The sequence below is a fragment of the Manis javanica genome, chromosome 4, assembly GCF_040802235.1.
Source record: "Manis javanica isolate MJ-LG chromosome 4, MJ_LKY, whole genome shotgun sequence".
Lineage (NCBI taxonomy): Eukaryota > Metazoa > Chordata > Mammalia > Pholidota > Manidae > Manis > Manis javanica.
In genome coordinates, this window is record NC_133159.1 from 9,014,071 (window position 1) to 9,041,625 (window position 27,555).

The 27,555-nt window shown below is 55.7% G+C and overlaps 1 protein-coding gene across 2 annotated transcripts; it reads left to right on the forward strand.

Moving 5' to 3' along the window:
• Positions 1–544: 544 nt before the first annotated feature.
• PLOD1 (procollagen-lysine,2-oxoglutarate 5-dioxygenase 1) lies at positions 545–24,829 on the forward strand. 2 transcript variants are annotated; one of them, XR_001850387.3, is made up of 20 exons: positions 545–713; positions 7,045–7,136; positions 8,206–8,339; positions 8,771–8,934; positions 9,994–10,106; positions 11,490–11,553; positions 12,925–13,022; positions 13,831–13,932; positions 14,490–14,621; positions 16,065–16,186; positions 17,175–17,279; positions 17,661–17,786; positions 18,081–18,222; positions 18,843–18,956; positions 19,613–19,678; positions 20,281–20,385; positions 21,580–21,726; positions 22,077–22,128; positions 22,442–22,567; positions 23,939–24,829. XR_001850387.3 is itself a non-coding variant. In XM_017643261.3 (19 exons), the coding sequence occupies exons 1-19, from the start codon at positions 638–640 to the stop codon at positions 24,092–24,094; spliced, it is 2,184 nt and encodes a 727-aa protein (XP_017498750.2). In that variant the 5' UTR covers positions 548–637; the 3' UTR covers positions 24,095–24,829. The 2 variants fall into 2 exon arrangements, 1 of the variants encoding a protein (XP_017498750.2); XM_017643261.3 differs by lacking the exon at positions 22,077–22,128 and having other exon boundaries at positions 548–713.
• Positions 24,830–27,555: the final 2,726 nt, after the last annotated feature.

Consider the following 27,555-nt stretch of genomic DNA (forward strand, 5'->3'; position numbering starts at 1 on the left):
ACCTCGTGATGCGTTTTTAACATTTCCAGCAGCCAGGAGGGTCTCGCCAGAGTGTGAATCACTCTGAACACATTCCCGTCCCCTCCTCGCCCACTCCCGGCTCAGATCCTCACGCCCAAGAGTTTGCGGAGCGACTAATGAAATCTCAAGAGCTGAGACTCATTAAGGCAGTTCTGAGTGCGTTACAGGTAACAATGTCATCAACCCGTGCAAAACCCGATGGATAGATGCCATTATAACCCCCACTTTTCAGGCGAGGAAACTGAGGCTCACTGTTCGATACCATCACCCGGGGAGCAATTAAGGCTATAAAAATGGGCGTCTTGCCCCCCCCCCCCCGCTTCCCCGCCGTGCGAGGCCGCTTTGAGAAGGCACGGAGGAGGCCGGCGGCGGGAGGACCCGGGAGCCGCGGGGACAGGCCCGCGGGAGCTGCCCGGACTCGGGGAGGCCTCAGTTGGGGCAGGTCTGGAGGAAAACCGTCCCCGAGGGAGGCGGCGGGCGGCGGGGAGGGGGAGGGCGCGGCGCGACACCGCCCCCGGGGCGGGCCCAGTGCGTGGCAGCCGGACTGCCGGCCCCGTCGCGAAGTTTCCAGTCTGCTCTCGCCGCCGGGCTGGGCAGACGTCCCAAGGCCACGGCCATGCGGCCCCTGCTGCTCCTGGCCCCGCTGGGCTGGCTGCTCCTGGCCGAAGCGAAGGGCGACGCCAAGCCGGAGGGTGAGGGCGCGCGGCCGGCGGCGGGAGGGCAGGGGCGCCGAGGCGGGTAAGGGGCTGGAGGGGCTGCTGGGATCTCCCCCAGGACCGCTCTGTGCCCGAGGCCTGGGCTTCTGAGGGGGTTTGGGTTCCGGCTGCTTGTCCACAGACTCGCTGATGACTTAGGCAAATCACTTCCTCTCTTAGGGCCGCGGTTCCCACACCCGTGGCAGCTGGGAGCGGAGGGACAGCGGAGCCCCTGATTACCAAGAGGGTCAAAAAATAATAGCACCCATAATAATAATGGCAAGGGCTACCATTAGTGGAGCACTTACTATGGGCCGTGCATCAGTGAAGCGTGATCTCAGCCCTCCGGTGTGTGTTAATTAACTTGCCCAGTGTCACACAGCTTGTGAGGCTTGGAACCAGGAGGACCCCCAGTGTGTATGGTTCCAGAGCCCAGCTCTGAGTCACCAGGCCTTACAAACACTGCGGTGAGGGGGAAGGGGTGGCTCACATTGCAGAGCTGATGCATGTCTGCCTGGGTCCTCTGTGGTCTGCTCTGCCCCTGCTGCGTGGGTCTTACTCTGTCCAGTTTGCACATGAGGAAACTGAGGCTCAGATAGGGCAGTGACTGCCCAGGGTTGTTCAGCCTTGGAGTGGTTGGTCTGAGATCTGTTGGGCTCCAGGTCTAGTGCTCCTTCTACATCCCCAAGTCAGATTGGATTTCAAAGTGTGTCCCAGTATCCTGAGCAGGGGCTACTGTCCTCTCCCAGCTCTCCCCAGGCCAGGTCCAGGGCTGCCCACTGAGTATCTGAGAGCCCCGAGGGGAGCACAGACTGTGGGCAATCCCAGCAAAGCAGAGGTGAACCCGGCCAGACCTTCCACAGTACCCCCTTCCCTCAGCCCGCTGGGAGCTAGACGGGGCGGGGTGGTGGTGCGGCCAGCCCCGTGGGCCAAGGGAAGGGGTGAGATCCACCATTTCTGAGTACCTCCCTTGTGCCAGGTTGTGTCCAAGGCCACTTATCTCTCGTGGGAAAGCCAGTGGTGCTTAATTTCCATGAGGCTTGGTGTTCTAGCCTGCAAAATGGGGGTGATGATACCTTGAGTCCTAGAGCTCTTAAAGGATCTCACAGGATGAGGCCTGCTGGTGAAGGTTTGGTTCAATGCCCGGCCCATGGGAGCATTTTTCCTGGTGTATCTCTCCTGGAGTATCCCAGCAGGGCAGTAAGGCAAGTCAAAAAAATCCAGTGAAGGAGGTGCTGAGGACAGGGCTGGGCTGGCTGAGGACAGGGTGTGCAAAGGGCCTGTAACCTGGGTCCACTCACTGGCTAGGAGCCCTATAATAGCCCCGACCCCCAGTGATCAGGGAGGAGACACAGCCCTTTGCTCCCCAAGGGTCCTGTGTCTGAGGGAGGAGACATTGTCCTGTCCTGGAGAGCCCCCAGACGAGTGTGGGGGACAGAAAAGGCCTTCAACAAAGCAACACCCAGACAAACGAATTTCCACAGAGCTGAGGAGGTGAAACGGCCCAGATGCCCCGTGGTCCTTCCCTCTCTTCATAGAGGCTTCTTGCATATCCCCACTTTCTCCCTAGGCTTGCGCCTTTCCCCACAGGCCTTGGTTTGGCCACGGAGAGGGAAGAAACAGTCAGAGCCTGACAGCTGCTGGCTTCTGAGTCTCCGGGGATGTCAGCTGGGCGTGGGTGGGGGTTCCAGGTCCTGCTGTTCCACAACAGGGAAAGGAGTTGTCCCAGGAGTCCAGCAGGCCCAGCTGGACGTGTGTGTGTGCGCCAAGACGGGGGTTCTGAGGGGACACAAGGTGCCACAAGTGAGTGGGAGGGGAGGTTGGGAATAGCCATCTCCTGCCATTCTTCTGGACCCTCCTCATGGTTTGAACAGCCTAGGGTTCTGGGCTGGACCCATATCCGTGCAGGGTAGGGGAGGAGCTTCATTCCCTCCCACCTCCCCAGAGAGCAGACTGGGTATGTCAGGCCAAAGCTTTGGGAGCCACTGACCACCCACCCACTCCCCTTCCTGGGCTGGAGGAGGGGCCCAGCTGAACCAGGCCTGGGTTCTCAGCCTTCTCTAGGACCCCAGAGAGCTGCCTGCACTCTCCCAGCCTCTGCCTCAGCCTGGCCATGTCCTTCTCGCTCTGAGGAAGGCCGCTGCTGTCATCCCTGACCCCAGGGCGGCACTCATCCACGCACAGCTCTCTCCCTCCGGGCGCTTCCCTAGGACAGAAGCCTGTGTGGCCACTAAGGCCAGGTACTGTGCTCCTGTGTGGCCACTAAGGCCAGGTACTGTGCTAAGCACGTTATGGGCATTAGCTCCTTTGATCCTCACAAGCGTCTCTGGAGGAAGGTACTGTTATTGCTGTTATTACTCACATTTTACAGATGAGGAAACAGGCACAGAGAGGTTAAGTTACTTGCTCAGCAACCTTGTCTCAGCCGCCCCACTCTGCTGTCTCTCATTTATCTCTGCTGACCCTTAGTCACAGGTTGTCTGTCTGGGGAAACCACTGCTGGACTTTGGGCAGCAGGTCAGGAGGCCTGAGAGCCCTGGGTGTCGGACCTCACGCCAGCACTGGCCTCAGTCAAAGCCTGTGGCCGAACCAGACCAAAGCAGGTGGGCGGGGCCTGGTGCTCAGAAACTGAATTCTTAGAATCCAAACGCTCAGAATCCTCCACGTTGATAACCTACCGGTTGCCTGAGCTCTGGCTGGACCTGCCAGTGAGTTGGGAAAAGACCTCAGAGTGATTGGAGCCAAAATCCCCATCGGGAAAACCTGAGAAAAGGTGCTGGAAATGCTGGTTTCAGTTTGCTGCTGAGAGTCCCAGCCTCGTGGGATGTCGGACGGGGGAATGGAGAGGTCCAAGGGCTCCAGCACTGGAATTCCAGCTCATCCCCTTCTCACTTCAGGGTTCTGTAACCCCCGGCAGTTACTTGACTTCTCTGTGTCTCAGTTGCTGCACCTGTAGAAGGGGGGCTGGAAGTATCAGCTGCCACATAGGGCGTGGATAGTTAAACGTGATGATGAATGTAATGTGCTGCCTCCAGCACATGGCACCTAGTGTGAGGGCTCCACCAGTGGTAGTACTTGCTGGCATCATCTTCCCACTTTGCTCCCCAAGGCCAGTGCACAGCAGGCCTAAGTCATCCTCAGTCCCAGCCATGGTGAGGGAGAGGGAAACAGACCCCAGAAATAAAGATGTGGACCTGGCCTGGCAAAGGTTTTACTGGTACATCCCCTGCTGGGCACACCGAGGCACACTGAGACTGCACAGGCCAATGACTGACCAGATAAGGGGATGAAGATAAGGAGGGCTTCCCAGAGGAGGTGAACTGGGGTCTCTTTAGGGGAAGGAGTGCATTTTGCAGGCAGGACAAGGGAATGGGATGCAGGCTGGGCACACTGCGGCAGTTTTTGTGAGAGATAACGCTAGGGTCCCTTGAGGGGCCTGCCTGGAGTTCTCTTGCTGTGAACCATTTCCCAGGCCCCTAGCTGTGGCCCAGAGTCAGGTCTGGGGGATGGGTTGTATCAGAGGTTCCCAAATGTGGCTGATATCAGAAATCACCTAGGAAATGTAGGAAAAATCTAGACTTCCGGGCCCATCTCAGACCCTTGGTCCCGGGGCTTAGGGGTCTGTATTTCACAGTCTATCTTGTGATGTTGATATGCAGGCAGGGTGGGACCCTCTGGACTGTTTATTTCACGGGGTTCTTGGTCCAAGAAACCTAGGGTTTGTGAAGGCTCCACTGGGGTACCTGGCAGCAACCAGGAAAACAGAGAAGAGAGACAGGCTGGGCAGGTGGGGAGGGTCCAATGTGGCCTGGGGCTCTCCCATCCGCCTCAACTAGGCAGTTTCTTGAGACAGATGGTCTGGTCACTCACTGTCCCAGGCCTGGGCAGTGCATGCCAAGGTTCAGAGAGGGGACTCTGGGTCTATGCTTCTATGTCTGAATCCTGGGGCTGTCACTTCTTGGCTTCCCTCTGCAGGTTACTCATCATCTCTGGCCCTTGGGTTTCTAACTGTAAAGTGGGGAGTCAGTACATATAAAATGCTTAGAACCGAGTCTGGCATACTAAAGGGTCAATAAAGGTTAGCCATCTTTACTGTTATTTGGAAGCAGGAACTCAGGAAAGGAGCCTCCAGACACAGTGCCCCCTCCCTGGCGCCTCTCCACTGTCTGCCTTCAGGGCTCTGGTCCAACTGAGAATCCAGAATCTTTCACAGACACATGCTGGCTTTTTCCACCCATGAAATGTGACACTCTTGCTGTCCCCCACAGCCCCTGTCTCTGAGAAGGCCTCAGAGCTGGTGCCTCTGGCTCTCTTCACTTGGAGTGGATTGGAGGAGCCCTTTCCCAAGTGTGAGCAGCACCCCTCCTGCCTGGACCTCAGGGTCAGGTGGTGAGGCCTCCCCTCACCACCTTGGTGCCAGCCCTCTGCTCTGGGCCAGTAGTCTGCCCCTCTTCTCAGCCAGCTCTGCCAACCTGGCCCCGTTTGTTTTAGCCCAGGTTCCTCCTGACTTCCTGTAGAGGCAGAGGTTTGGGGGGCCTTATGTACCTCTGCTGGCCTGGCCACTTGGTGGGTTCATCAGAAAACTGTGAAGTCCTGGACCCCAGTAAAGCAATGATGAGCTCTGCCAAGTGGAGTCCTGCCTCTGAGGACAGGAGAGGGGTCAGGAGAAATCTGAGAGAAGGCTTCATAGAGGAGGTGGCAGGGAAGGGGTGTCACCATCACTGGCCCTGGGACCCAGAGGAAGGTGGACTGGGGCTTCTTTAGGGGAAGGAGTGCAAGAGAGAGAGGGAGCTGTGGCAGAAGTGGGGAACCCAGCAGCATGAGACCCCTGGCTGGAGGAAGGTCCACTCGGTGGAGGATGAATGAGTATGTCACCGGGCTGATCAGAGAGGGCCTTGAATGCCAGAGCAAGGTGTTTACATCTCACTAATCAGCAGCAGTAAAAGCTCTCAGCCTGTGTCAGCATCCCAACAAAGATTTTACAGACCTGATTTCATTTAACTAGTCCGGCAGCCCTGGGTACAGCAGTGCCCCCTTATCGGAAGTTTCACTCTCTGTGGTTTCCATGACCCACCTTAACCCCTGCCTGGAAGCAGATGATCCTCCTCTGATGCATCGTCAGAAGGTCGGTAGCCTCTTGCTGTGTCACTATGTCCATGTCATTCCCTACACATCATCTCATCACATAGGCATTTTATCATCTCACATCACAAGAAAGGTGTGTTATGATAAGATACTGTGAGATAGAGAGACCACACTCACATCACTGTTATTCCACTACACTGTCGACTGTTCTATTTTATTATTATTGTTGCCAATCTCTTAGCATGTCTAATTTATAAATTAAACTTTATTGTAAGTACGTAAGGAAAAAAAACCAGTACACCTAAGGGTTCAGTACTACCCATGATTTCAGGCATCTGCTGGGGGGCTTGGAACAATACCCTGCAGATAAGGGGGGATTATGTACTATTATCCCTGTTTTGCAAAGAGGAAACTGAAGCTCAGAAGGGTCAGGGACGTGCCCAAATCCATACAGCCGGTAAGGACTGAGCTAGGATTCTGACCAGGTGTGCCAGCTACAGAGCCTTCACTGCTCAGAGAACATAGCCTCAAAGGGTGGTCTGGGCTGGGCCTCCCCAGGGCTCCCAGGGATGCTGTCTGGGGATGTGTCTTGGAAGCAGGTTGTATTGCAGAGGTGAAGCCCCACTACAGGGTCCCTGTACAGGTTATAAAGGTAGTGCAGCTGCTCTGGCCAAGGGGGAGGGTTTTATGTGGGTTTCCACTCCCGGCCAACTCTGATTGGTTCTCATGTTGTCGCGAGAATCCAAGGCGGAGTGAGTCTCAGCAAGAAAGACTGTGGGGATTGATAAGCATTATCTGCCTTGGGTGCAGACATGGAGAACTGTGGCTGTCCCTGGACTACTGCCCGACATCGGCCAGAGAGGTCCTCTTGGGGCTCAGCATTCAGAGGAAATCCTTCCTTCTGCCCCGTGTGAGGCCAGAGCCCCCTAAATCCAGAGACCCAGTCCCACAGTGCATGGTGCTGACAGCTCTGCTCCAGATGCTTCCTGACATGTTGGTCAGTTACCAGGTGGCAGGGCCCTGGAGGAGAGGAGGGAGACCCAGGTTGTCCCAGCTATGTTGCTAACCAGCTGCGTGATCTTAGGGGCATCCCTTCCTATCTTGGCCCTGGGTCCTTGTCTCTAATTGGTTGACGGGAATTCACATCTTGCCAGGTTTTGACACATCCTCTGGGAACAACGACCTGCTCCTGCCGGTCCTCTGCATCCTCCATTCCATTCACAATGCTCTCCTCTGTCCCTAGAAAACCTTTTAGTTCTCACGGTGGCCACGAAAGAGACCGAGGGGTTCCGACGCTTCAAGCGCTCAGCCCAGTTCTTCAACTACAAGATCCAGGTGAGGGGTCCTTGTGCGGGGTGGCGGGAGAGTCCCAGAGCTGTGTGTCTGCCTTTCCCAAACCGACTTGGGGCCACAGGGGAGGCTTTTAGAAGTCTGAAGGATGAAGATGAGCTAGGAAAAGCAAGAGGGGCAGGAACATATGCGAAGTCTAGTGGGTGCTGGAGATGGAGAGGGTGGGGCAAATGGGACTGGAGAGGCATGTTGCGGTGCTCACGTTCACGTGCATAAAACTCATCTGGGGGTGCGTGGCTGGTTTAGCAGGTAGGTCTTGAGAATTAGCATTTCCATAAATCCCTCTTGGTGATTTGGGGATGGCCATAGTCTGGAGATCTTCCCTGTATCAACACTGCTCTAAAGAAACACAGGCTAATGCCCAGCCCATCGATGGCATGGGCCTGGTGTCCTCTGTGTGTAGTCCATGGGGCTGAGCCCTGCAGGGACACATTCCTTCTTCCTGTGCACTTCCTTGTGTCAGGCACAGCGGTAGGTCCTGAAGACAGAATGGTGGGCAAAACAGACCATGGCCCTGCCTACACAGCTGCAATCTAGCAGCATTAAGTCTGAAAGAATGTATTGGCTCACGTGAATGAGGGTTGAAGCAGAGAGTTGCTTCAGGCATAGCTTGATCTAGGGGTTCAAGCAGCATGGTGATGGTTTTGGCTTTCTATCTCTAGCCCTTGTTTGTTTTCATTTGCAGACATACTCTTTTTATATGGTGGCAAGGTCGCCACTGCCCCTGCTATAGCTTCTCAACCTGAAATAACTAAACTTTCCATAGTTTTGATGGAACGGTCCCAGGGAAGATTCTGATAGGCTATGCTTGGGTCACATGTACAAACCCATGGCTGTGGGAAGAATGGGGCACTCTAATTGGCCAGGTACGGCCACGTGACTGTCCGGGAACCCAGGCGACCTTGCACGGTTGTAGAATGGTTTCCTCACAGGGGAGGGGAGGAGGTGCCGGACAGACAGAAGCAAAGATGTTCACTCCCTGGGTGAGGATAGAAATATGACTGGCTAGATAGTTCTTTACCAAAAGCCCACATTTAGGGGCCTTTCTCTGCAGGCATTGGGCCTGGGGGAGGATTGGAATGGGAAGAAGGAGACGTCTGCAGGTGGAGGGCTGAAGGTCCGGCTGCTGAAGAAAGCTCTGGAGAAGCATGCAGACAAGGAGAACCTGGTCATTCTATTCACAGACAGGTGAGTAGCCGGGGCTTCCTGGGCGGGTCCCCCCGGTGGAGAGATAGAAGAATATTCTACAGTGAGGCCCTCCCAGGACAGCAAGGATAAGGGGGGATCACACTAGCCAAGGTTGCCTACAGTTTTAGGGGGTCTATGAACCCCAGAAAAGACCCTCTGGTGTGGCCCGCTCCCACCCTTGCTGAAAAGATAGGAGGAGGGACCTGTCCAGCCGCGGTGAGCTGTGCTTTGAGTGAGAAGAGCCCGGCTTAGAGAGACCATCTCTCTGCCCAGGTTGGGGCTGGAAAACGGGTCTGGGCCAGAGACAACGCGGCAGATGCATTTCCCAGATGTGGCCAGAGCCGGCGTGGGGTGGAGGAGGGAGGTTTGCGGACGGCTTCCCTTCCTCCTCACCTCCGCCCCGCGCCGTCTTCTCCCCGCTGCGGCTACAGCTACGATGTGTTGTTTGCATCGGGGCCCCGAGAGCTCCTGAAAAAGTTCCGGCAGTCCAGGAGCCGGGTGATCTTCTCGGCAGAGGAGCTCATCTACCCCGACCGCAGGCTGGAGGCCAAGTACCCCGCGGTGTCCAACGGCAAGAGGTTCCTGGGCTCCGGTGGTGAGGAGCCTCCGTGGGAGGGCTGGGCTCCAGGGGGGCCCCTCCGCTGCCTTCCTGAGGCCTCCCCTTGCCTGGCATCCCGCGTGGACGTCTCACGGGCCCCAAATTCGGCATGTCCTGAGTAGAATACCTGATTTTTTAAGCCTGGAACTTGCCTCCCTCTAGTCTTCCTCACCCATCCGCACAGGACAAAACCTGTGCGTCACCCCCACCTCCTTCCTCCCTCCCCCTCCCCGACCTAAGTCTGTGGGCAAGTTTGCAAGATCCGTGAAATCTGCCAGCTCACATCCACGCCCACGCCCACCGCCTCACTGGCTCCTGGCCATTTGCATTAGACTTAGAACTGCTCCGCCAGCCCCCACCCTCAAACCCTTCCTGGCTATTCTCCACCCAGCATCCAGATTCAGACCCACACACAGCACTCAGTGGCTTCCAGTGCACAGTCCTCTTGCCAGAGGGGGATCCACCCCTGGCGGCCACTTTTTCCCATTGGCCTGGAATTAGCACAGTCCAGATGGCCTGGCCCTGGCCCAGGGGTGGAGGTATTCCCTGGGCTGGGGCCCTCCCTGGCTGCCCACCTTCGCCTTTTCGCCTATCACTGATTTGCATGGTAGTGTGCACTTTTCTCTTTAAGTCCCCAAGTGCTTTGTGACCTTGGCCCAGCCTCTGCCCCTCTGTGGATCAAGTTTACCGGATAACTGTAGAAAAGAGGCTCCAATCCTATGCCCCACCAGCTCTGCTCTTGAGGGGCTCCTTGTCTAATCCATTCATTTACTACCTATGTGGTACCCAGCACCTGAGCTGGTGCAGTTTAGTGAGCATCTTTGATACTTTTTTCTGGGCTCAGTGGGAATTTGTGGCCACGTGGCATTAACTTGCAGGCTGTTTCCAGCCTATAGACAGCATCCCGCAATCCAGGAGGACTTCTGAGAGGAGGCAGTCAGGGCTTATGGGTAAAGGTCTGAGAGGTGGCTGAGAGGGGAGGCTGAGAAGAGAACCCTGACATAGAGGCTGGAAGCTAAGCATCTGTCTCTGTGTGTCCCCTGCCACAACCCCCAGGCTTCATCGGTTATGCCCCCAACCTCCACAAACTGGTGGCTGAGTGGGAGGGCCAGGACAGCGACAGTGACCAGCTATTTTATACCAAGATTTTCTTGGACCCAGAGAAGAGGGTAAGAGGCAGTGGGTGGGGCTGAGGAGTTGGGGCGGGGCTGGGGGACCTGATACTGGATCCCGGGGACCAGGCTGCACTGTGAGCAGCTCCCCTGAGGCCTGATGCCTGGGTTGGGCACTGACACCCTCATTTATCCATTCCTTGATTCACTCATTTACTCAGCAGAGGTTTATTAAATGCCTGTCATGTGTAAGACAATGTCAGGTGCAGGGCAAGGACATGGCAACAAATAAGGCAGGAGGGGTCTCTGCCCTCATGGACCCTCGAGCTTGGGAGGAGACAGGCGTTTACAACCTCATGTCAGATGGTGCTGAAAGGAACCCACAGGCAGAGCTGCCCCTACCCCACCCTGCCTGGGGAGCCCCCGAGGGGCTGATGGGATCTTGGCTGAACCTGGGCCCCAGAAGCCAGGTCTCTGAGCCTGTCCCACTAGGGGAGTGGAGATGGCAGAAGTGGGCTGGGGTAGCTCCAGACCCAGCTAGTGTCCTCTGGAGAGGCAGGAAACTCAGGGAGCCCTTTGAGGTTAGGATTCCTAGATTCTGCCCTGCTTACCTCCCTAATCCCCTATCCATGCTGAGCTCTGTTACCTAGGATAAGTTGGTTCCTCTCTCTGGGCCTTGATCTTTATCATCCGTGAAATAATGAAGCATTTGGACTTGTACAGTGGAAACTATGAACTTGATCTTTTTGTTAACTCCGTCCTTCCTCCTCCTCCCCCTTTGCTTCCAATGACATTACTTGTAGAAGCCTAGGGTCTAAGACGTAGAAGTGGAGCTACTCTCTAAGGGATGAGGTCCAAGCCTAGAGTGCCACTTGTGGTTCCTTGGCCTGGCCTAGGGCTCCATGAGACACAGTCAGATCTTAAAGGGCAGCATTGTGCAGTGAACAGGGACCTCAGGGCCAGGTTGCCTGGGTTCAAATGCCAGCTTAGCCAATTACTAGCTGTGTGACCTTTGGCAAGTTACCCAACCTCTCTGTGCCCTGTTTTTAAAATGTAAAATGCAGTGACTTTCTCACAATGATGTTGTGCAGATTAAACTAATTTAACACTTAGACTACTGATTAGGTAATAGGAAAGTGCTAAACAAGTGTTATTATGGTTGTTGTTTTAGTTGAACCAGCTGTTTCCTTAGATTCCTTCCAGTTCTGAGAGTCTCTGGTTCTCTGTGAATAGAGCCACTGGACCAGTAGATCCCAGGGATTCGGCCTCTGATTGGCCTTCCCAGGGCTCCCAGCTGCCCTGATGTGATGAGGCAAAGCGGGTGTGGGAAGAGGAAGTGGCTGAGATGGACGGGCAGGTCCCCCCCACACTGGGCTTGATGGAGCCCTGTCCCCTGCCAGGGCCTGGCCCTGCTGCAAACTGGTGCCCTCTTTCCTGAAGGAGCAGATCAATGTTACCCTGGACCACCGCTGCCGTATCTTCCAGAACCTGGATGGAGCACTGGGTGAGCAGCCCCCACGGTGAGGGGGGTCCTGAGAGGGATGATAAGAAGGAGCTGAGGATCTAGGCAGGGCCTGAGCCCAAGGAGGAAGACAGGCTGGTTTCTCTCTGACCATTGTGCTGGGAGGTGGCCTGCCCCATCTCCAGGTCCCCAGAGGCCACGTGGATGTCCTGGGGCAGAGCCGTGTCTCCCCGGGGGTGGAGAAAGGAGGGCCAAGGGCTGAGTCTGCAGAGCCTGCCAGACGCCAGAGCGAGCAGGCAGCCACTCAGCCTGGGAAGAGCTGGTGATGCACAACAGGTAGCCCACCCCTGCATCCTCCCTGGTCCTTGCAGGTGAGCCTGCTTTACCTCCCTCCTCTGTCCTCCCACCTCCCAGGTGACGGCTTCCTGGCCTGGGGACGGGGAATGAGCTGGCAGGGAGTTCATGGAAGATTCGGAAGCAGAGAGGATACTTGGTTCTTGAAACCACAAATACCCTTGGACTGGCCCCAAGTGTGTGGCTGGTGATGACATTGCTTTGCCACTATCTTGCTGGGTGACCTTAGGCAAGTCTCACACACACACAGACACACACAGACACACACGCACACCCCTCAGGTCTCAGTTCTCCCATCTTTAGAAAAGAGAGATTGGGCCAGATCACTGATTGGCAATTTAGTGGGGTGAATGGGCCTCTTTGAGACTCTGATGAACGCTGTGGCTCCCTCCCACGTTGCACCCTTCTGCCTGTGGCTTTTGGGAATTCATGAAGCTAGGTTAAGAAGCTGGGTCCAGATCACCCCCTCCCCAGGTGGCCTCCCTCCCCAGCATCTTCTCAGGCTTCAGAGAAAGGCCTCTGTGCATCTTACAACTGACTAGTCAGCTTCCTCCTGTTGTCTTCTGTGTAACAGGATTAGGACCGTGCCGTGGGCCTCTCTCCACCAGGACAGGATCTGTCCCCTGCCCCGCCCAGGCCTTCCTCTTTGGCTGCCATCTTGTTGGTGCTGCACCATGTGCCTTTCACAGCAGATGCCTCCCAGACTCTGTCCCCAGGGCTTCTCTGAGCTCTGTCTGTGGCCGGGATGTTTCAAGTCTTTGCTTTCTCCCCTCCCCTGCTTCTGGCTCTAATAAGTAATCACAATAAATAACAGGGGTTTCTGTGGATTCCGTGCTCACCATGTGCCGGCATGGTGCTAAGTGCTGATGGGACACAGGACCCTCTTGCTCTTAGCCCTGTTTTACAGGTGAGGAAGCTGAGGCTCATAGAGGTGATGTGATTAGCCCAGGGCCACATGCCGCTCACTGAGGGAGAGCTAGGATTTGACACCAGCATTGCAGCCCCAGAGCTTGGCCTCTGGGCCTGGTGCTGGACAGGGCTGTGCTTTCTGACCCCCAGATGAGGTCGTGCTCAAGTTTGAAATGGGCCACGTGAGAGCAAGGAACCTAGCCTACGACACCCTCCCAGTCCTCATTCATGGCAACGGGCCCACTAAGGTAGGGAGGGGCCCCGGGCCCTGGGGAGAGTGGGAGGGGGCCCACAGCTTCTCCTCTGGGTCAGAGCCACCTGGGCCCCACTGGGAGCTCACTGCTGCCATTGTCACATCCGAGTTCACCGTGACACCTTGTTACCTTCCTGTGGTGGTCAGTGATGCCCCGTCCATTACTGCTGGGCCACAGGTCACAAAGGAGGCCACTGTCCCATCTAAGCCTAAGGTGGGCTACCCCGAGTCAGATGTACCCCTTTACCTCAGGGCACCCTTGCTTCTTCATTCACCAAACATTTACTGAATGTTTGCACTTGAGCACAAGGCAGAGTCAGTAATGGACAAAACCCAGTGGTCCCTGTGCTCCTGCAGCTGTGAGGGGGCCAGGGTGCAGACCAGACCTAACTGCCTCCTAGGGAACTGCCCCAGGCTCACAGCACATTTCACTGAATGTGGTCCTCGGCCACCCATGTCGGAACCATGTGGACAGGAGAGAAAGGGGGGCAGGTTAAGAACGTAGAATCCCTGACCCCACCTGAGAGCTGCTCTATTGGAATCGCTGGGGAGGTGGGGCCCAGCAACCTGCATTTCCCAAGCTCCTGGGAGAGCTGGAGAGGAGGATGTGGGAGAGTGTGGATCCCTCAGAGCAGCTTCGGTGATGTCCAGGGGGACGGAACATGCTCTCTGAGACCCACCCTAGACACAGTCATGTTCCTGCCCTCTTAGGGGTGGTAGAGGGCCGGGCCCAGGGAGATGTGACCTGGTGGTTATGGGTGGGTGAGGCTGGCCCGGATCCTCTCAGACGCCACTTCTGACAGCTGCAGTTGAACTACCTGGGCAACTACATCCCGCGGTTCTGGACCTTTGAGACTGGCTGCGCCGTGTGTGACGAGGGCCTGCGCAGCCTGAAGGGCATCGGGGTAAGGCTGCTGGACACGGGGCTTGGTCCCTTGGGATGGGGAGGACAGGTGGTTCCTGGAAGGGACTCTGTTGTCTTGGGTGGGCAGTGAAGGGGTCACTCCCTTTCTGGGGTTCCATCCTCCTTACCCAGGCACCTCTTCTTGGAAGCCTCCTCAGACTACATGCGGCTCCAGCTTCCCCCAGATGCCGAAACTCCAGTTGCTTCAGCCTGTCCTGCAGCCCCCTTCCCACCACACCAACCTTACTCCTTACCCGTGGCTCGTTTTAAACCCTGTCTCAGCCATGCTGTCCCAACAGCATGCCATCAGCCTGTCCTTGCTCCAAGTCTGGTTCCACACTGCTCCCCATCCCCAGCAGGGACCCCCACCTGTGGCTGACCCACCAGTCCTGCCTCTGCCCACTGCACAACCTGCTTGGAGCTCCCTGGCCTGGGACCCGTTCCTGCTAAGTTCAAATGCCTCTGTCTCTGGCACCGGGTCCCTCAGGCACCCTAGGGCTCAGCAGTGGCACTGTGGCTAGACATTGCCAGACTCTTGTGCCACCCCTCCCCATACAGGATGAAGCTCTGCCCACAGTCCTGGTCGGTGTGTTCCTAGAGCAGCCCACGCCTTTCCTGACCCTGTTCTTCCAGCGGCTTCTGCGCCTCCACTACCCCCAGAAGCGGATGCGACTTTTCATTCACAACCACGTGAGTAGCAGGCACTTGGATTAAGGGCCCAGTCTCATGAGGTGACTGAGGCCTCTGGGGAACCGACTGGACCAGCATTATCTGGACCTGGTCGAAGTGGGCAGTGGGCTGTATCCCTCCACCACTGGGTTGACTCTGGAGTCAGACTGGCTGGGTTTGAATCTTAGTGCCACTGCTTGTATTGGCTGTGTGAACTTGAGCATGTCACTCAACCTCTCTGTGCTTCAGTTTTCTCATCTATTAAATGGGGGTGTGATAGAGCTGACCACGTGGAATTGCTGCGAGTGTGAACAAGCTGAGGTGTGAAGCACACAGATGTGCCTGACACTCAGGAGGCACCTAAGAGGTGCTCCTAGCTCTTGTCATGGTCATCCTTCCCCTGCCTCAGTCAGTCCCTCCGGATTTGATCTGGGGACAGTCAGATTGGTCTCAGTATCTTCTGGAGAATCAGGGAGGACCCTGAGGCCAGCTGCTTTGTCGGGAGCAGGCCCGGGTTCAGGATTCCCAGCCCTCTCTCCTTTCCTGCCCCTCCTTCCTGGTTGGATAAAGTCCCCCCTCTTGCCGTTGCTTATCCCGATTTCCCTAGCGGGGATGCCAGCTGCGCCTTCCAAATCCTGCTGTTCTCAAGGCCCTTGTCTTCCTGAGAGTCCTCTCCGCTGCCCCATGTAGCGTCACCCCTTTCTTGGACCTCTCAGCCCTGACAGTCTGCACCCCGTTCCCCGGGGCCTGTGGTCCCCTGCTTGGCTCAACTCTTGCCTGGCTCACAGGCCTCATGGAACCAGAAAGATGTCAGCCCGCACTTGGGAGGCTCCCAGCCTCCCTGCAGACAGCAAATAGCACACCCAAGAACTGTGACTTTATAGGAAAAGGACTGTCCCGGGAAGTCTTTGAGGACCTGCCGTGTGCTCTGCCTGACTTGTCGGGGTCATGATTGCCCTCCCATTTTACAAGGGAGGTAAACAAGCTGAGATGGGTGAGGTGGCTTGTTCAAGGGCATGCAGCTAATCGAAGCAGAGCCCAGCTTCACTCTAAACCTTGGGTCTGATTCTAAAGACCTGCTCTTGTGCATGTGGGGAGCCCTGGGTAGACTGATGTCTTTCAAAGCACGGTCCAAGGATCACCTGGAGTGTTTTGTAACAAAGCAGATCCCTGGGCCACACTCCTGATCAGCAGAATCAGTGACTGTGGATGTGGGGCCTGCAGGGTGGGGGGATACTGTCCTGGTGACGGAGGCCTGTGGGCCTGGTCAGGGAGGATGGTCAGAGGATGGCCAGGGGAGGACACTCCAGGCAGAAGGACTGGAGATGGGAAAGCAGATGGCCAGGGATGCACCGGGAATGAGGGGGAGCAGCCTGCGGTAGCAGAAGGCACTGTGGTCCCTAGGGGTAGACCCTGTGTCCTTTTCTTCCCCTTCTCACCCCGACCCCCCACTCCACCTCTCAGGAGCAACATCATAAGGCCCAGGTGGAGCGGTTCCTGGCAGAGCATGGTGGCAAGTATCAGTCCGTGAAGCTGGTGGGCCCCGAGGTGCGGATGTCGAACGCTGACGCCAGGAACATGGGCGCGTGAGTTGGGGGCCAGGCCTCCATTGTTATCTGTGCTGAGAGTTGTGAGCAGAGGGGCCGTGGCGTCAGGAGCATCAGGCCAAGAGACAAGACTTGAGAAGGCCATGTGGTCTCTAAACAGATGCCTGCCATTCTCGCGGCCTCAGCCCGTCTGTCGAATGGGGAAATAGTCCTGCCAACCTAGGGACTCTGGGCAGGGCTGAGTGGTGTCATTTGGGTCCAGGAAGCAAATCAGAAGAAGAGGAAGGACTGGAGGGCCAGAGCAGATCAATGCTGACAATTAGAGATGCAATTATTGATTTTTTTTCCTTTATCTTTAAAACAAATAATTTGTATTGCCTATAGAAGAATCAGTCTGGATCCAAGACTGGCAAGCTTCCTATAAAGGACCAGATAATAGATCTATGGAAATCAGCTTTGTGGGCCCTGCCGCAGCCACAGCTCTGCTGCTGTAGCCCAAACGCGTATGGCTGTGCTCCAGCAAAGTTTTATTTATGGACATTGAAATTTGAATTTCATTATTTTCACATGACTTCTTTTGATTTGTTTCCCCCAACCATTTAAAAATGTAAAACCACTCTTAGCTCATGAGCTATATGAAACCAGGCAGAAAGCTGGATTTGGACTGTGGACTGAGCCCTGGACCAGATAAATAGAAAGGACATCAGTTGTTAAGGCTTTGGTACAGGTTACCAAATCACCTTCCAGAAAGGCAGAGCCACTTTGCTCTTAGGCCCAGGCAGTAAAGCTCTGGGCCTTCATCTTGAGAGTTTAGCAGCCCAGGATTTGGGTCTCAGAGTCCGGAGGGACATTTGAGGCTCCTGGTCCAAGCTGCACCAGGGCTGGTCTGACCTGTACAGAGCCTTGGCTGGTACCTGGGGATCAGGGGGCAGGCTGGGGAGTACAGCTGCCTGGAGCTCTGGGATCCTGGGTGGGGAGGCTGGTGCCACAGTCCCAGCTCCCTGACCTTGTGACCCCCTCCCTGCAGGGACTTGTGCCGGCAGGACCGTGGCTGCACCTACTACTTCAGCGTGGATGCTGATGTGGCCTTGACGGAGCCCCAAACCCTTCGAGTGCTGATAGAGCAGAATAAGTGAGGCTCAGAGTCAGGGCTCCAGGCTCAGCATGGCTCATAATAGGCCTGCGTGCAGGGTGGGAGCACCTCCCTTGCCTTCCCCTCCTCTGCCGCCTTGACCTCATCTGTTACCCTGGGCCTGCCCCTTCTGCAAACCTTGTCTTGGTGTAGGATGTTCCCCATCTCCCTGCCACAAGCCACAAGCCGTCCCCCTCACACCCTCTGCTCCTGGCTGCCCTGTGGGAGGAGCAGGTACCAGAGAGCCAAACCCTCCTACACGCCTTGACCCAGGGAGGTGCTTGCAGGTCAACAGGCTGCCCGTCCCTGCCCCATACCCAGTTAGATCTGCCCCAGAGTCTGGGGGCAGAGGGGCTCCCACTGAGGTGCTCCCTTCCTCAGGAACGTCATCGCCCCGTTGATGACCCGCCATGGGAGGCTGTGGTCAAACTTCTGGGGGGCACTGAGTGCTGATGGCTACTATGCACGCTCGGAGGACTACGTGGACATAGTGCAGGGGCGGCGTGTGTGAGTACCTGCTGGGCGGGCTTGGGGCACCCTCACCTGTCTGCTTCCTGCCCTTGCTGCACCCCCCTCTCTCGGCTTCCTGTCCTGTTGTCCACATTCTTGCTGAGCCCAAGTCAGGGAGCTCTGCAGTCAGAAACACAGAGGACTTCCTGACAGTTACCCTGGGCCCAGGGGAATCAAACTAGTACTGTCCTGCCCTCCCAGCTGTGACTTCCCTCTCCCCCGGCCCTGGTTCCCAGCCTGTGACCCCCACCGCCGGTCTTTGGCCCCTCCATCTTCCTTTCTCTCCCTTAGTGGGGTCTGGAATGTGCCCTACATCTCGAACATCTACCTGATCAAGGGCAGTGCCCTGCGGGCTGAGCTGCAGCAGACAGACCTGTTCCACCACCGAAAGCTGGACCCTGACATGGCCTTCTGTGCCAATATCCGGCTGCAGGTCAGCCTGGCCGGGACGAGACCCCTGGGATGGGGGAGGTGGGCTGTCCCTTGTCACCATAGGCCCTGGAGCTTCTGGGTTTCCAGCAGGGCTGCCCAAATGCTGCCAGGGCCTGGATGGGCACCCAGGGCACTGGGCATGAGGGCTGGTCCTCCGGGTCTGTGGGGATCATTTTAACAGACCCACTTTTCACACCATCTATTTTATTTATGTTTGTGACAGAGGCTAAAGAAAACTAAATTTTCCATCTAAATGTACTCTGAGTACTGTGCTCAGAAGACATCCTTACCCTATCCCCATGCGCCACCTGATGTTTTCTTGTAGTTATTTATTTAATATGTGACAGTGTGATGTTTTCGTCTGTACCCAAAACTTCAGGATTGGACACCATCCTTTTCTTTTACACGTTCGTTCTTTCCTTCCTGTTCAGTCCTCCGGGAAGCCTTTCCTGATCGCATTCCCAGTGTCCGGTTTGGGCTGGCCACTGGGGAGGTGGGGTGGCCCACATTCAGTTCCCTAATCGTGTGAACTGCTGCCCGGTGGACAGAGGGGGCTGTAGTCACGCCTCTCCCAGGATCTTAGGCCGGGAGGGTCTCTTCTATCTGGCCTGCTCTCCCCAGGACGTGTTCATGTTCCTGACCAACCGGAACGCCTTTGGCCACCTGCTCTCCCTGGACAGCTACCAGACCACCCACCTCCACAACGACCTCTGGGAGGTGTTCAGCAACCCGGAGGTAAGGCCCAGAGTGGGCGGACAGGGGTGAGGGCGAGGGACCCTAGTGAACCTGTGACTGAGGTACCTCCCTCTCAGAGACAGACAGTGGCTGGGGCCCTGTGGGCCACCTGCCTCCCTCCACCCCTGGGGGCTGCCCCCCAGCAGGATTTGGGTGGGGAGAGGAGGGTGTACTGAGAGGCAGCGCCACCTAGTGGAGGAGGGACCAGGAGTCAAAAGCCTGGTTTGCAGCCCACTGGCTATGACTTAGCTGAGCCTCTCACCCTTTGAGGCCTTCGTTACCTTAGCTCTAAAATGGGTATACTACCCAGCCCGACTCACTTCTGAGGCCGCTGTGATGGTCAGAGGAAGAGAAAGTTGTGACAGTGTTTCTAGATGTTTTGAGCTGTGGCTGACATAGATACATGCACATCCCTGCACCTAGACCTGTATACACATGCACACCTGGGTACACACATGTGCAAACACCAGCTCCTGCAGGCACACTTGTGCACCAAACAGCACACATGCAACCAATGGGCATAGGTGCATACCAGCTCCCTTGGGCGTGCACACGTCCCTCACCCTGCAGGGGGTCTGTGGGGTGGAACCCCTCTTCGAGCACCCCACAGAGTTGAGCCAGGCCTGAGGACCCTGGCCCACTCCCCTTCCCCACAGGACTGGAAGGAGAAGTATATCCATGAGAACTACACCAAGGCTCTGGCAGGGAAGCTGGTGGAGACGGTAAGGACAGGCACCCCTGGGAACAAAGCTGCTGGCTTCACATCCCACACCTGCCGCAGGGCTGGGAGGGCAGAGGGGCGAAACCAGCTGGCCTGGACAGGGAGGGGAGGCACCTTTCTGTGCCCTGGTGGTGCCTGGGGTGCGAGAGTGGGCAGCAGGATGCTGTTGGTACTTCCAGCTGGGCCTGTAGGGGCTTCAGGCGCCCTGGCAAGAACGAGGAAAATGTCCCTAAATCTGGCCTTGACTGTGGGCTGTGAGCCAGGAGTAAGAAGCGAGTGCTTCTTTGCTGCTTCTGGAGCCTGCGGGCCTCTGCTCCCTCCATCTGAGGGTCCCTTTCCTGGGCCGGTGCTGGCAGCTCTGTGGCCTTGGATGAGAAGGGCCAGCTTGAGCTCTGCTTCCTTCTCGTTCAGCAGCTGTCTGAGCCCCTGCTCCATGGAGACGCTTGTGGGGACCCTTGGAGAGCTCACAGAAGGGGGCATGGGGCAGGGCATGGGCCATGTGAGGGGTCTTGGCTGCGTCGGGTTCTGCAGAGGGCCTTGGAGGCGGGGAGGATGTGGTGGTGCCACTCTGGACACCTGTGGCTGAGTCCCTTCCTTCCCCAGCCTTGCCCGGACGTCTACTGGTTCCCCATCTTCACGGACACGGCCTGTGATGAGCTGGTGGAGGAGATGGAGCACTACGGCCAGTGGTCTCTGGGGGATAACAAGGTGGGGTCCCAGACGCCTGGGCTGGGGCTGCGGGGAAGCCTTCCCTCCACCCGTGCCCACTCTCTGGGCTCTTTTCCTGGCAAGCTAGCCAGCCTCTCTGGGACTCCTTAGATGGGGGCACTGGCAGGGGTGCCTGCAGGCATTAAGAATAGAGGGATTGAGAAATGGGATGCAGGTTTGGTCCCCAAACTGCCATTGCCACTGGGTGACTTTGAGCTGCCTTAATCTTAAGGTGCTAGGTCTCCAGATTCTGATTTGTTGTTGGACTGGTTTAGCATCCTTCCCCAGACCAGGTGTGGGATGGGCAGGAATGAGCGAGTGTGGGATGAGGAAGAATCAGGAAGTGACTTCAGTGCCAAGATCACCAGACAGCAGAAGCAAGTGGCATGGCGCATGTGAGAGGTTGTGCGTTCCCTGACAGAGGAATCCTATACCTGTGCTTATCCTGGAAAGTTCGGGAACTGTTTTTAAAGCCACACGAGCCCCTGGGCCTGGGTGTCTCGGAGACTGGTTGCCCTTTGACCTAGCAGCTGAACTAACTTGTGGTTCTGGTTACCTGCCCACTCCACATGCTGTGGTGGCTGAGCTAATCTCCAGAACCCAGTACTGGCATAGCCCACGGTTCTGGGGTCCGGCCAGCTGCTGTTCCCTGGTGACTGAGCTGGCCCCGGGACACAAGTGCCTGAGCTAGCGTGCACTGGTCATCTACGCCGTGTAACAAATGAGTGCAGAGCGTAACCACATTAAACGAAACCCACTTACTCTCTCTGGATTTCTGTGGGTCGGGAGTCCAGGCGGGGCTGAGCTGGGCCCTCTGGCCAGGGTCTCACAGTACATCCGAGGTGTCAGCTGGGGTTGGGGTCTCATCTGAGCCTCGGGGTCCTATTCCCAGCCCATGGGCCGGAGTTCATTTCCTGGCAGCTGCAGACCTCGTAGTGACTTGCTTCTTCCTGGCCACAGGGGACGGTCTCTTCAAGATCCTCCTTTAAAGACTCACCCAGGATAGCCTCCCTTCTGATTGGCTCAGAGCCCACAGACTGGCTGCCTTGATTCAGTCTGCAAAGCCCCTTCACTTTGCCCTGTAACCTAACCTCGTCAAGGGGAGGGGATTAGACAGGGCCTGTTCACCTGGTGGCGGGAACTGGGGGCCATCCTAGAACTCGGCTTCACCACACTGCCCTCCATCCCCTCCAGGACAGCCGCATTCAGGGTGGCTATGAAAACGTGCCAACCATCGACATCCACATGAACCAGATCAGCTTTGAGCGGGAGTGGCACAAGTTCCTGGTGGAGTATATCGCCCCCATGACGGAGAAGCTCTACCCGGGCTACTATACCAGGGTGGGTGTTCCTGGGGTGCAGCCAGGATGAGGGTGGGAGGTGCAGTGGCTGGGGGCGGGGAGAAAAGCGTTCTCACCTTGGGGGAGAAGCCTGAATATGTGGTCTCCAGGCAGGCCCCTCTAGAGTTGGGGCCCCCTGGAGGTAGAGGCCTCTGGAGGGGGTGGATCCTGGAGGCAGGGATCCTGGAGGTGGTGGCCCTGCAGGTGGGGGCCTCAGCTAGCTGGCCAGCATCCCCAGTCCTTGCCTCAGTTTCTCTTCAGCTCTGCCGCGGGTGTATCTGTTGGCCACCTCTCGGCTCACCTGCTCCTTCCCTCGCTCCGTCACTTCCTTGTTCACCTGGTTTTCTGCAGACACCTGCTTTGCCTGAGCCTGGGCTCTGCCCTCAAGGAATCACCAGCCTAGGTACTTGCCAGTAAGGGTTGTAACGATCAGATTCATTCCTTCCACCCTGTTACTCTTTGCCTCTCTCCCTCCCTCCCCTCTTCCCTTTATCCCTCTCTTCTTTCCCTACCTCCTGACCTCTTCTGCCTCTCCACATTTTTATTGAAAACCTTTTGGAGCCAGGCTCTGGAGAACAGCATTAAACAGGCCCGTCCTCAGTGGGCCGACATGGCAGCAGGCTGGATGAGAGCGCCCTTCTGTGCAGCCCTGCCACCTGGGGCCCTTCGTGGCCTCTCTGTAGTGCTGCTTCTCTCGTCTCACTTCCTTGACACAGGCCCAGTTCGACCTGGCCTTTGTCGTCCGCTACAAGCCTGACGAGCAGCCCTCGCTCATGCCCCACCACGATGCCTCCACCTTCACCATCAACATCGCCCTGAACCGGGTCGGGCTGGATTATGAGGTGAGCAGGGCTCACCTCGGCCTGGGCGGGCAGGAGGGAGAGCTGGCTGGTGAGCAGCTTACAGGGGCCCAGGGGACACCAGTGCCAGAGAACCAGAGGGGAAGGTGCCAGGTCTATGGGGAAGGCTTCCTGAAAGGGGGGTTTCAGAGCACAATTTGGTGGAAGGGAGAAGAATTTTGACACAAGAAATCAAGGGCATGGGAGATCTTGGGCCAGACTACCCGCACCTGGGTCCTGCCTCCCCTTTCCGCGTCTGTGGCCTCAGGCACGTTTCTTAGTCTCTCGGTTTCCTCATATCTTCAGTGGGAAAACTAACAGAGTGCTGTCCGTAGACTTGCTGTGAAAATTACTTGGGTATCTCTCAGTAATTGCTCACTTGGCCCCGTAGTAAGTACTCAAGGAACAATAGCTGCTAGTAATAAGGAGTTTAGGAATCTCATCATTCTTGGAAGTAAGAGGGCTGCTTTGAGAATGGCAGGGCAGGGTTAGTCCCAGTGCGGGGCACAGGCCTGTGGCTGGAGGGGTGATCTCAGGAAAGCAGGAAGACTTGAGGGTAGGGCACGAGCAGTTCTGGGGGCTGCAGGCCTCTAGGTGTGATCAGCTAGGGAGCCTGCCATTCATTCACTCATTCATTCCTTAAGCTACTATTTTCTAAGAGTTTTTTGGGACTCAGTTCTGGGCTAAGCATTGTAACATAGAAACATCTATCATTTTTTTGAGAGTTTACAATGTATCAAGGGTTCCCATAGGGGATGATTTTGCTCACCCCTCCCCTCACCTCCCAAGGGACATTGTCAATATCTGAAAGCATTTTCAGTTGTCACAACTATGGGGCTGCTAGTCGCGTGTGGTGGGTAGAGGCCAGGGATGTGCAGGATAGCCCCCTATAATAAAGAATTACCTGGCCCGCCCCATGATGGTGACGGCTGTACAACAGTATGACTGTACTTAATACCACTGAACTGTACACTTAAAAATGGTTACGATGATAAAGTTTATGTGTGTTTTACCACAATTAAAAAAAATTTTTCAGGCCCCAAATGTCCATAATGCTGAGGTTGAGAAACCCAGCCCTGAGTTCTTATTTGCATCATCTCATAGAATTCTCACAACCCTGTGCAGTTGAATGCCAATTTTCCTAGTAAAGGATGCAGCTGACATTTGTGCAGGTCTGCCTGACTTCAAGGCAGGTGCTCTGATCACTCCATCTTTGCTGAGTTGTCTTTCCTAGGCAGCTTATGGCTGTCGCTCCACCAGGCATCCTGGACAGGCCATGCTGAGGGCCGTCTGGCTGGGGGGCTCAGGTGGAAGAATGGGGGCAGGGGAAGGGCCTAGCCTCTTGTTGGGGAACTGACACTTCCTGTCTCCCAGGGCGGGGGCTGTCGGTTCCTGCGCTACAACTGCTCCGTCCGAGCCCCACGGAAAGGCTGGACCCTCATGCACCCTGGGCGACTCACGCACTACCACGAGGGGCTCCCTACCACCAAGGGCACCCGTTACATCGCTGTCTCCTTCGTTGATCCATAATTGGCCAGGCCTGCCCACCTCGGACCTTTTCTCTTTGCCAACAACCACTGCCCAGCAGCCTCTGGGGCCTCAGGGTCCCAGAGAACCCGGGCCAGCCTCCAGGCTTTGGACCTCCCATTGCCCTTGGAGCCACCAACAGAGGGACTGGGCTGCAGGCCAGAGGCAGAGCGCACCTCCTTGGCTGGGGCTCTCCGGGTGCTCTGGCCCCGCCCTGGGAGGTGCTGATCACTTTCCCAGTTTTGTAGCAACTCGTCCTTTCCCGCCTGTCTTCCTGAAGAACCCAGTCGCCCTTCCTCTGCTTCTTCCTTGGGACGGGACTTGGGCAGAATGAGGGCTTACACCACTGCCCAGAGAGCCTCTGGGAGAGAAGCCGGGCTCCAGAGCGTCTCCAGGCAGGGCTGCTGCCCCGGGGACTTCTGCTTCAAGTTTCAGGGTGGACACAGAGACCTGAATCAGACTCAAGTCTCTACCCTGCCCCCAGGACTGCTTAAGCCCCTTCCTCCATGGCTCCTGTCAGGAGACCAATAACATTGTGCCCTGGAGATGGTGACTCAGAAAACCTCCTGGGAGACAGGAAAAGCATCAGTGCCTCAGATCTATCCTCTACTTGACCCTTGCTTGTGGGAAGGGGAGTGATGTCCACACACTGCAGTGCATCCCCCTGTCCTGATTACCTGCGGAGAGAGGGACAGGCCGTCAGAGACAGGAGAGTTTCTATTAAAGGTCTCAAACCACCGAGTGGGAGCTGCTTGCATGGATGAGTGTGTGCGTGCCAAGGCCAGTGTCTGCAGGGAGAGGTTTTAAGAGCCCACGTGTAGCAAGAAATGCTGTGTCAGCAGACACGGTGACATATTTCCCAAATCCAGGCACGTGTGATCTCAGCGTCACTTGTGTGTTCTGTAAAGCCTTGCATGTGAGCTGGGCTGGTGGCCTGGGGCACGCGTCTTCATCCTCAGGTCTTCATCAAGTGTCTCTCCTGCTCTGAAGCCTTTGCTGGCCGCCATTCCTGCAAACATGAACATCAGAGAACAGAGAAGTGCTGGTGGCCCTTGCTGTACCCTGGACGGACCCTTATAGATCTGATACCGCTTCGGGGCCTTTGTTCCTAAGAGCTAACAGCTCTCCATCCCTTGCTGTGGGCTTGGCGTTGCACGTGTCAGGCACTCAGCACACAGCCTTCTAGGGTAGGGGCTATATTTCCTCTTTATAGGTGAGGAAATGCAGGCTTGGAGAGGCTGGGTAATTGACTTAAGGTCGCAACAAGTTAATGGTGGGAACAAGGATTTGAATTCGATTTCAGAAGAAATCTGGTCCCTGTCCCTGACGTACCCTATAGTCAGCAGTAGGGACAGAAAAAACCAAATGCAATCCACTGGGGAGCAGTGTGGTAAGTGCCTCAATGGCTGTAAGAACTGCTGTGGGGAGCAGGAGGCCCCAGCAGTGTATGCAACACAATGCTTCTCAGCTAAGGATGCGTTTGGCCCCCCAGTTGATACTTGGCAGTGTCTGAATTTGTCATTTTTGGTTGTTACAACCAGAAAGCTGGGAATGGAATGCCACTGGCACTAGTGAGTAGAGGCAAGGGGTGCCTCCTACCCAGCCTGCAGCGCCCGGGACAGCTCCTTCCCCAAAGAATTACCCAACCCAAAAGATCACCCATGCGGAGACTGAGAAGCCTGATGGCAGATGCCTTCGAAGCTGGGCCTTGGACACGGAGGAAGTTTCCAACAGGCAGGGCGACTCCAGGTCAGGCGACTGGAGCCAGCAAGGCTCAGGTGGGTTGGAAAAAAGCAAGTTATCTGGTGTGGGTGGGGTAGGGGAGGGTCAGATTGTAAAAGCCCATTTTCCCTGGCTAAGGAAAATTGCACTGTACCTAGTTAATTGGAGTTACTCAGGGGTTTTGTGTATTCATTCTAGAGATAATTTTAAGTTTTTTGTTTGTTAAATTGGCCCATGATAAATTCAAACAGGACAAATGTAATCCTTTTCCCATCTCACCCCTGCCTGCATTCTCCCCAGAAGCAACCATGCCTAATCTGTTTCTTGGGTGTCTTTTGTGAGCTGGTCTGCATATTATAAGCATGTTTTTTTTTTTAAGGCATCATTGATACACAGTCTTTTGAAGGTTTCGCATGAGCAACATTGTGGTTTCAACTTTGGCATGTCTGTTTTTAACTTACTTTTTTCTGATTACAAATGTAAATCCTGTCCACTGTGAAAGAGTCCGTTCAAATTGACATGGGTAATGTAGAAAGAAAAGGTCTACAGTTGCACACCAGCCCTGCCCTGCAACCTTCCCCAGTCCCCAGTAACAATGTCAGCCAGACTCGGGGAGTCTTGTTTTCCAGGGCTTAATGGCTTGAAACTGTGCTTTCAAGAGAACCCCTGGGAGTTGGATGGTGGGCCAGTCCCAGCAAGTGACCAGGACCTAGGCCAACGCTTGCAGGAGGGAATGAACAGAACAGGTATGTTTAGAGATGCTCCAGGCCTTCTGACTCGGGCAAGATTCTGCCAAAGGAGGCGAGGGAAATGGAATTCACTTGCTACCTTCAGAGAATTGACAGTCCTATAGGGAAGCCAGGGAGCTTGAAGGGGGAGACAGCAGCATGGCAAGGCCCGTAACAGGCCTGGTGTGGGCCACATCCCAGAGGCCTGGCTGCACCCCACAGCCGGCATCTGGCTGTGGCCCCGCAGGACACAGGTTACTGGTTCACTTGGCAGTTAGGGCTGGACAGCTCCCTCTGACCAGCCTCACTGGAAAGTGATACCGATAGGTCCACAGGTACCAACTTGAGGTATTAGTGGCGAGATTCTACCATGGTTATAGAGTTGTGCTGTTCAGCAGAAATATGTGAGCCAAAAATGCGACTGCAGAGAAAAACTATTGTTTATACTCCACAACATACTCCACTTCCAGTTGCCAAATGTGTGCAGTTTCTCCCCACACCGAAAGGGTGTTGCATAAATTTATTTCAATTCTAACATGCTCTGTCTGGAGACAGCGTCAGATCTCACAGGTTAAGGGTTCAGTCTCACAAGACTCCTCCCACCCCCATTTAAACACCCATCACCAGTCCAGGTTGTTACCTATGCTTGACTGACTAGTTATAAACTGGAAACTCCCATGATGCCCTCCTTATGTTGGATCAATTTACTAGAATGGCTCACAGAATTCAGAAAAAAACAGTTTACTTACTAGATGACTAGTTTAGTATAAAATACAATTTAGGGTGCATTGAGCATTGACTCCCCTATACAGAATTTTATTGTTGTTAACCATTTGATCAATAAATATGAGAGATGCCCTCTCAAAAAAATAAAATGATACAATTTAGGAATGACCCAATAGAAGAGATGTATAGGGCGAGGTATGTAGGAAGGGGCAAGGAGCCTCCATGCCCTCCCTGGGCCCAGCACCCTCCTGGCATCTCTGTATGGTCACCAACCTGGAAGCTCTCCGA

What these genes read in the sequence shown, in the direction of transcription:
- PLOD1 (XM_017643261.3), top strand. Translation starts at nt 638, where the DNA reads ATGCGGCCCCTGCTGCTCCTGGCCCCGCTGGGCTGGCTGCTCCTGGCC. An exon ending in AGGTGTTCAGCAACCCGGAG is followed by an intron (nt 18,957 to 19,612) that starts GTAAGGCCCAGA and finishes CCTTCCCCACAG; the next exon opens with GACTGGAAGGAGAAGTATAT. An exon ending in GGTCTCTGGGGGATAACAAG is followed by an intron (nt 20,386 to 21,579) that starts GTGGGGTCCCAG and finishes CATCCCCTCCAG; the next exon opens with GACAGCCGCATTCAGGGTGG.